The sequence below is a fragment of the Pieris brassicae genome, chromosome 9 (genome assembly GCF_905147105.1).
Source record: "Pieris brassicae chromosome 9, ilPieBrab1.1, whole genome shotgun sequence".
Classification (NCBI taxonomy): domain Eukaryota; kingdom Metazoa; phylum Arthropoda; class Insecta; order Lepidoptera; family Pieridae; genus Pieris; species Pieris brassicae.
In genome coordinates this window covers 3250549-3259930 of record NC_059673.1, presented here as the reverse complement: position 1 = coordinate 3259930, position 9382 = coordinate 3250549, and the positions used below count along the sequence as shown (strand labels likewise).

Sequence of the window (9382 nt, the reverse complement as noted above, 5' to 3'; positions counted from 1 at the left end):
ACTTTTTGTATTAATACAACTTTTTTGGAGATTACTGTGAGAGCTTTTTACATTGTAGTTTTAGCAACTATATTGTGCGAATATGCGGAAAAGCTTAAGTACTAGTGAACACTGTACACATAAGTATTAGGTTTATCAGACAGTTCGTTAAAGACACTAATATACTAGACTTTATGATAGACTATAACTGTTTATAAGCTTAAATAAAGTAGAAAGATTAAATTATTAAAGAAAACTATAAGTAGACATAAAATAAAAACAAATCATCCATTACTGTAAACATTTTATCCACCAAAATACACCTTTTGTTCTTGTCTAAGATATCGTAAATGTCATATTTTCAATTAATAGTAAAGAAATCTTATTTATGAGTAATTTTTTTAACGATATATATATATATATATGTACATATGTTTTAATCGCTTTGTCTTATGCATTTTTGCACTTACACTATCTATTTTTTTGTCTCACAGTGGTTGCCTGGAAGAGATCGCTCGAAAGCTTAAAGGCCGCTAGTTGCCCCTCCAACTGGCGGCCTTTAAGCGGCCTTTTTATTTAATTATGATATATATATTATTTCTGTATGTAACGAAGTGTTCATAAATAAATAATAGCCAATAGAGCAGTGTTGGCCTAATGGTTTTAACGTGCGACTCTCATTCTTATAGTCGTAGGTTCTATCCCCGGCTGTGCAATGAACTATTTCCGCAATTAATACTCGCTCGTACGGTGAAGAAAAACATCGTGAGGAAATTGGCCTGCCTTAGACCCAAAAAGTAGACGGTATGTGTCAGGCACAGAGGGTTGATCTATCTACTCGCCTATGATCACGGAACAGATACAGAAATCTGAGACCCAGACCGAAAAGGTTGCAACGCCATTGTATATAGCCAATAAAAAGACCTAATGAAACTAAGAAAAGTAAACGCTAAAGCGTTATATAGATAGAGTTATAGCCTATATGGATATGCGCGCTTACTCTTATAGTTGGAAATAACTTGCAGAAAAATTATGGCCGAGTAATTGTTTCCTTAGTTCTTGATAACATTTCCGGGCTTGTTGCACTGACTTTTCACTAGCTCTTTGTGTATATCGAATAAGTAACAAACTCTGGACTCGATTAATCCTTTATCCTAGTGTACCCCGCCTTCACAAGGCTTGTGTACTTGTGAGACCCGGCATCTATTATAAAACCCCCATTAAAATCCTTGCAATTATGAGTTTATCACGAACAAACACGGACTTTGTTTTATAATTATGTAGTACATGTTATTCGGTCCGTACCATTAAACCGTAAAAAATCCGTTCGGATTTTTTTAAAGTGGCTTCATTTTTCAATATGTAAGGATTCTTTTTAATCTGATCCATGAAACTCGTAAAATATGTTCTGCCCGTGCTCTATTACGGTTTCGGGATTTTGGGTAATCTGTTTAGTTTACCACTGAGGTCGATTAATGGTAATGTTATACGACAATTTTTCTCAACAATGATCGAATAAATTTATAAATATTTGACAAACATACTGTAGTGTTTAAATGTCCAAGGGAGGACCCAGGAGTTCTGAAGGTCCTGTTAAATAAAAGTGTCAAACGTCAAACGACTTTTACGTCAAGTTTAAAGCGGGAATGGTACAACAGTACAAAAAAAGAAATATTAACTATGCAATATATAGGGCGGTAAGAATGCATAAACATCCGTATGTTTAAAATTTTATCAATTTTAAAATACAGGAATCATACTCAGATCTAAGATTCAGAGCCAGCGGCTCTTGACATATAAAAGTCAAAGGCTATCTGTGGGTAGGTGTCGTCTCTGAATCTTAACCCCACAGCCTACATTATCCTTCCATAGAAAAAATTATCTATTATTGGCCAAAACTAGATTCCCAACTATCGGAGGCTCATAAAAAAATAGGAAGAGAAGGGAATTGGATAAGATTCCATTTTTATGAACGACAATGTTTGCCCGCACCATTCTGGCGACGTGAAAGAGTACATGCAAGAAGTTGGGAACCGTCGTTTAGATTGGCTCCAAGCTCCAAGACTCACAATCCAATGAATGAGCAAGCATAGGTGTTTAAAAGACGAGTAAGCAATACAACTCGACAAAACATCAGGGAGCTAAAAAGAGTAATTTCAGAAGAGTGGGAACGTATTTATCAAAATTGTGAAGAAATCATTAAATGCATGCCCAGAAGGATTCAAGCTCTGGTTGTGGCGAAAGAAAGACACACATGTTGTTAGGTTTTTGTATTGGTTTTATACCTGTTGGTCGTGTACATCAGTTTTAAAGTTATTTTTAAATTAGCAGAATTCACTACAACCGTATTAGTTTCCACGATTATACGTATACAAACTACGTTAGACAATTAGTTTTCAGTTGATTAACTGAAATGGAACTTAGAACGTAGTTTTTCTTAAGTTTTCTTAAGCCTGTTTTAATTAAAAATACTTTATGTGGAAATATGATGTAAAATTGAAAATGTTTTTTTTTTATAATGATTGACCAATTTGTAATATGAAAGATTTCATCAATAAAACACACACTAGGCACTGTGCTATTTAGCACAGCATTTATGCGTATTATTATATATATACTATCCAAAAGGGAAAACCTCTTGGATAATATAATTTGAATGATACACAATACGTTGAAGAAGCTGAATTTTCCATTTCAAATGGAATATAAAGCACTCGAGAGAACGAAACGTTCGCTGTTTCGGTTTACATATCTCGATTATACAAATTCCGGTTTTCTGTTTCTTAACATAAGAATTAGCTATAACTTTGAAAAGCGTGTCTTGTTATTGTAAAAAGCAATATTTTATTTACAATAAAAGATATTAATATATAATACATTTTATACTTACCGATTTGAAATATGTACAAGAATTCAAAGTCGAAATTCGTTTAAATATTTAAAATAACATATTTATTGTTCTGAGAAATCAACCAAAAAATAGTAGAGATCTCTTTTCTTTTGTCCATGTTTTCCGTTGATCAATATTAAATTATCAAGACTATGCAACCAGCTTCCAGGTATTTCCGAACCGTTACGACTTAACTTAAGCCATTAAAACACTGGATAATATACTACTATGGTGGCATCGCTCATACAAGCCTCTCATCAGTGCTGCAGGTGTACATGGTTAGCGGTGACCTGCTGGATTATATACCAAAATCGGACCCAATTGGCGGCGCTTCATCTTGGCGATTTATAAAGTGCTTATCTAGGAAAGATGGTGTACTTTTCCTTAAACGAGTTAGCCACTGACTCTAAAGTCCAGAAGTTGTTTATATCTTTAGTTGGAATAAGTTCGTCAACACGTTTTAGGGTATGACGTTATCGCACTAATTTGTAAACGCAGATTTTAGATGTCGCTACATGCTAAATACCATAAACAAATATTGATACAGTTATTCTATATTTGTTTATAAACTCATTAGTAGCGTTCAAATAAAACGATGCTCATCTATACTACATTTATAGTATATTTATTTGTTTGAACGCGATATTTCCGCCAACTACTGAAATGCAAAAATAATCTTTTTGTTGGATATTCATTGTTTGAGATATATAAAATCATGCTTCGATCAAAACAACGTAACGGGTAAAATCGCGTGGCAGATCTCGTGTCAATTATATTAAACGGAATTTGAATACACTTATTAATATCCTAAATTAATTAATGATCGGAACATAATGTTATCATGTATTCTTTAACTCTCTATTACGGAAACAATATTGTATTTCATTAATTTAGTGAGGGTAGCAGTTTGTGTCATACATTTCGGTTCACCATTAACATTAGTTTTTACATCAATTTTCTGCGCATTTGACCGGGCACAGTGTGATTGATTACTAATAGAGTCGGAGTCCGAGCAGTTCGAAGCCACGTCTTCTGTTAAATCTCTTAATCTCGCCCTAATTGAGTGTACTCTGGCAATCTGGTATGCACTTGTGCACTTTACATAATTCAATGCGAGCGTTCGTGTCGGAAATTAGATTCTCGCAAACTTTATCCTTGAATGAATTTGAAATTTTCAGCCCGAGCTACAAGTATAAAGTGCCTTTTACAAATAGTATTCGTGCAAATGTACACAATATTATAACAATTAATATTTGTATGAAATAATTGACATTATTTTTTAATTATACGAACGCATATCGTTCACGTTATTTAACAAGTAAACGTTTGCTAATAGTATAGTCTTCCTAGTATGTAATTGTATTAATCATAGACAACATTTGTTGATTTGTTAACTATGTAATTTAGATTGTAAAATATCAATCTATCTGGGTGCGAATGAACTAATGTCATTAGATAAAATATTGGTTATGGTTTTATAAAACAAAAAGATAATGGTAATTAAATACAACTGACACGGAATTACCATTCATTCGCTCCCATGAATTAGGGGATAGAGTTATCCACATTAATCGCAAGAATGAGGTCAAAGTTTTGTTGACCGTGGATAGAATAACAATGATGTTCTATATTTGACGGCAATGAATATAATGACATACAAGTTTACCAGTTTTCTTATATAATGTCAACTCACCTCTTAAATCTGTATATTGTAAAAGTCTAAGCGTACGGAGGGCGAGAATCGACGTTATTTTAAACTACATACCCACAGATTTATAATTAAAAATAACTTTCTGTACTAAATTTACTTAAAGTACTTGTGTCGTCATCCGTCGATTCTCCTTCTTAAATCAATTATGTTGGCAAGCAACACAATGTCTGATCGTAAAATTAATATTTTCATGAAATAAAATAAACATTTATAGAAATATTTGTTTTATCCCCCTTTCTTGGCCTTCACGGTTTCTGCGTCAGCCATGGAAAAAGGTTAGGAAGTGTGTTATTAGACTTATTTTATTGGATTGGACATTAGATCGGACTTTTGAAAAGGATCAAATAAATGTAGTTTACAATAAGTAGCATATTGTTATGAAAAATCGAAATATTGTTAAGCATGAATGATTCAACAATATTGGTAATAGTTTCTTGAATTGTTCAATTCTAAAATCGGCCAAAACCTACAGATGATAATATCTTGGATCTACGTATTATTTGTTGTGACTACAATTATTTCTAAAAGCCTCGCATGTAGATTTCAGATCACTGTCATTGTCATATTCATAATTGTCTTTACATAACATATCAAAATTCAATTGACAGTCTGACGTTGACTGATTGTCAATTGCCGTGGTTCGCAAACGCGTCGAAAATCGAAAAATGTGAAATTGTAAGTCGACATTACTGTGAGTGTCAATTATTTTATTTCTATTTTTATATTCTGTAGTTTCATCCACTTTATAATGTAATAAAAAACAATATTATCATTGCTCGTACATAAGCGATAAGACCGATGTTTAACTAATCAAAGGCACTCTCGACAACGTAAGTTTCGGCCTTGTCAGTAACCCTAGTGCGGTTTGTAATAATTCTAGCAATCAACCTATTTTGTGATAGATATGGTCGTGAAAAGAGCAATCGAAAAACATTGGCGTGATTCTGCTTCACTGATAGTGCTTGCTAAGCGAAATGTGGATGCGTTATCGAAGAATGTCACGAATGCATGTAACTATGATATCTTGTTGCAGACACGAACGCATAACGCATCTTTCTCGAATAGTGTAGTGTTTCCGGGCGGTGTGACGGAAGAGGCTGACGCCAGCGACCACTGGTTGCCACTTTTCACCAATTTTGGATACACACAGCGTGATTTTGAGTCACTGCATCGTCCTGGCGCATACACAAATCTCATATTTAAGGATATCCCCGTGAGGAGGTATGATTCGTTAAGTAAAATATTAAATTACTAATATCTGATTTAGATAGTCTGTATGTTTGTTTCTGTTTACTATGTATGCTACAAAACTGTTGTCCAAATTGTCTGCTTTAAATTAGTCTAATAGCTTTTATGAGAAATTGAGACTGGCCTTGAAATAAATTTATTACTTTTTTATTGTATCTAGGCACATTGCATTAAGAATTAGTGCTATACGAGAAACTTTTGAGGAGCTCGGTCTACTAATTTGTTCCTCTGATCACAAAAAAAAGACGTCTGACTCTTGGTGTACTGTTCTGTCTAACATTGATACAAAATATTGGCAGAGTAAGGTACAGTATCATTATTGGAAGCCTAATTGTAAACTTCAAATATTTGTATATTAAACTTTAACAGCTTTATATCATTTCAGGTGAGCAAAGATCCAACTGAACTTTTTAACTTATGTAAGGAATTAAATTGTTACCCAGACATTTGGTCGCTTCATTATTGGAGCAATTGGTTAAGTCCAGTAACAATACCAAAGCGTTTTGATACAGCTTTCTATGTGGCAGCTGTTAGGGATAAACCAACAGTCATAAGTAGCAGTAATGAAGTTGTAAAGGTTGAAGTAAGTTTTAAAATTATAATTTTTTGCATAATCAACATATCTAAGTATGTGTAATCTGATATATTAGGTAGACAAGTTGTAGTTGGAATTGTTGTGTAAGAAAAAAGTGCTGAGTTGTTATTATGAGAAAGTGAACTTTATATTTGCTTAACTTACATGTTACAAAAATTATAATGTATATAAACATTATATGTATAAATTGTCATTATGCTTTTTATTAATATACATATCTGACAAAAAATTACTATGCAGTATTCAATTCTCGAGATAAGTGATAGAATTTAAATAATTTTTATAATCATTGAGATATGTAATGGAATAACTTCAGTAGTTTCCAAATTTTTCTAACAGTTTTAAATTTTTTTTTCTAGTGGGCAAATCCATCTGACTTGTTAGAAAGAAACAGTAAGGGTGAAATAAAGCTACATCCACCACAGGCATATGAACTTAATCGCTTAAGCCGTATTACTGATTTAGATAATATAATAAATTTTGCTAAAAATATTACAAGTCAGGGTAATGAGCTTATTTTTCCCATACCTACACGGACTAAGGATGGATGGGTATTTCTCTTACCAGGTATGTAGATTTTATATTTTGTATTATTGTGATTTATATCATAATTTAATCAGAGGGTTTATATGTACTAATCATCTTTTTTGTTACAGGTGATCATCTATACCCTACGAATGTAGATTATAACTCTGAGATAATCACTAAAGAGAAAACTGCACTAGAACTTCGTGATACCACTAAAACTTTGCACCGGATTGAAATTGTTGGCTCTGAGAGACTAATTGTTACTCACAATTATACACCTAAAAACCATATCAATATGGGAAATCAAGTTAAATCTGTCAACATTTCAATTCATCAATAAATTATTGCCTTAGTCTTACAGCCTTAGTAGTTGAAAAAATTGTCAAACAATTTCATAATTAGTACATAAAAAGACAAAATGGCAGGATCCGGACACATGTGGCCGAACAGTCAAGATGATTATGAGCTATTGGAGGTTATAGGAGTTGGCGCTACGGCCGTTGTACATGCAGCCTTCTGCCGTCCTCGAAGTGAGAAGTGTGCTATCAAAAGGATCAACTTGGAGAAATGGAACACTTCCATGGATGAACTTCTTAAAGAAATCCAGGCAATGTCCAGCTGTAATCATGAGAATGTCGTAACCTATTACACCAGCTTTGTAGTGAAGGAGGAGTTGTGGCTTGTACTGAGACTGCTTGAAGGTGGAAGCTTGCTCGACATCATCAAGCATAAGATGAGAATTTCAAACTGTAAACATGGAGTTTTTGATGAAGCAACTATCGCTACTGTACTAAAAGAAGTTTTGAAAGGTCTTGAATATTTCCATCAAAATGGACAAATTCATAGAGACATCAAGGCTGGTAACATTCTCCTTGGAGATGATGGAATCGTGCAAATTGCTGATTTTGGTGTTTCCGCTTGGCTGGCAACTGGACGCGATCTATCGCGGCAGAAGGTCCGCCACACGTTTGTCGGGACTCCATGTTGGATGGCGCCCGAAGTCATGGAACAAAATCATGGATATGACTTTAAAGCTGATATTTGGTCCTTTGGAATCACAGCTATTGAAATGGCCACCGGAACGGCTCCCTACCACAAGTATCCTCCTATGAAAGTATTGATGCTGACTTTACAGAACGATCCGCCCACATTAGACACGGGAGCGGAAGAAAAAGACCAATATAAGGCTTACGGCAAAACTTTCAGGAAAATGATTTCTGAATGTCTCCAAAAAGATCCAACTAAGAGACCATCAGCGACCGAGTTACTTAAGCATTCATTCTTCAAGAAAGCAAAAGATCGTAAATATCTCGTGCAAACATTGGTGTCAATCGGACCGAGCATGGAGACTAGAGTACATAAGGCTAGCAAGCGTCAACCGGGAACTTCGGGACGTTTACACCGAATGGAAACTGGAGAATGGGTGTGGGAGAGTGATGAAGAGGATGACGACGAGGACGGAGAAGCAGCCGATCGTCCGATGAACCAATTACTTAGAGCGGATTCTTCCGACAGCGAAAGTGATAGTGAGGGCCGCGCTGGCTTTACAATTGGTTCCATAGAAGCCGAGGAAGCGCCACTTATCAACCTCGTTTTAAGAATGAGGAACTCGCGAAAGGAACTCAACGACATCCGCTTCGAGTTCGCTCCCGGAAAGGATTCAGCGGACGGCATCGCTACCGAGTTGGTTGGAGCTGGTCTCGTAGACGGACGCGATTCGGCAACCATCGCTCAGCAATTGCAAGTCCTTGTCGACTCCCACATTTTCCCCAGCGGAGCCCCGGCACCTCGCACGTTAACTTTCCGTTTGGAATCCGCGGATCCCGCAGAGCCACTGGATGAGAAAGGTCTCATAGGCTACGCGCAGTTATCTATCGTCGACTGATTCTTTTCTACCTCCCTAAAGGACAATAACTCGAGTATTTAACTTTCCATAGTGCGTTTAGCCACTGAGCACTTTTGCTATTTACCTATTGACGAAGCATGAGAGCACAAATGGTAACCGATACTAAGTCGCGAGTCGTTGGCTTCCAAATTATCTTAATCACTGTTGTATCACGTATATAGCTATATAGCGCATCGCTGAGACTCTTATTCTTCAAGTACAGATAAATCCAAGGGAAAAGGCACCAATAGAATATTTTCTTAGTATTCTTATAGGTATCATTAGAAGAAAACCATAAATGAATTGTGAATTAGAATCAATTTTTTAAAGTTTGTTTTTCAATTATATAATTTATATATTTGAGTTATGAGAAGTCTCAGGGACTCACTGTATATAAGGGTGCAACGCCGCGCGCCATTTTAGTCTGTAGTTTAATAATAATAAGCACTATATTACTTTACGCTGTGTAAGTACCTACGTATTTATGGGTGAATATGGATTCTTAGTTTTATCATTTATAGCTCAAGTGGATGCGATTATTATAGG

The 9382-nt window shown here is 35.2% G+C and overlaps 2 protein-coding genes across 2 annotated transcripts; both read left to right on the top strand.

The window, feature by feature from the left end:
* The first annotated feature begins 3584 nt into the window (after nt 1-3584).
* Nucleotides 3585-7291, top strand: LOC123714393 (acyl-coenzyme A diphosphatase NUDT19-like). The gene is made up of 7 exons (XM_045668633.1): nt 3585-3610; nt 5189-5255; nt 5614-5801; nt 5989-6133; nt 6214-6411; nt 6783-6990; nt 7080-7291. The coding sequence occupies exons 1-7, from the start codon at nt 3585-3587 to the stop codon at nt 7289-7291; spliced, it is 1044 nt and encodes a 347-aa protein (XP_045524589.1).
* A 78-nt stretch (nt 7292-7369) lies between these two features.
* LOC123714754 (STE20/SPS1-related proline-alanine-rich protein kinase) lies at nt 7370-9134 on the top strand. Its single transcript, XM_045669257.1, has one exon. The coding sequence runs from the start codon at nt 7370-7372 to the stop codon at nt 8834-8836; it is 1467 nt and encodes a 488-aa protein (XP_045525213.1). The 3' UTR covers nt 8837-9134.
* Nucleotides 9135-9382: the final 248 nt, after the last annotated feature.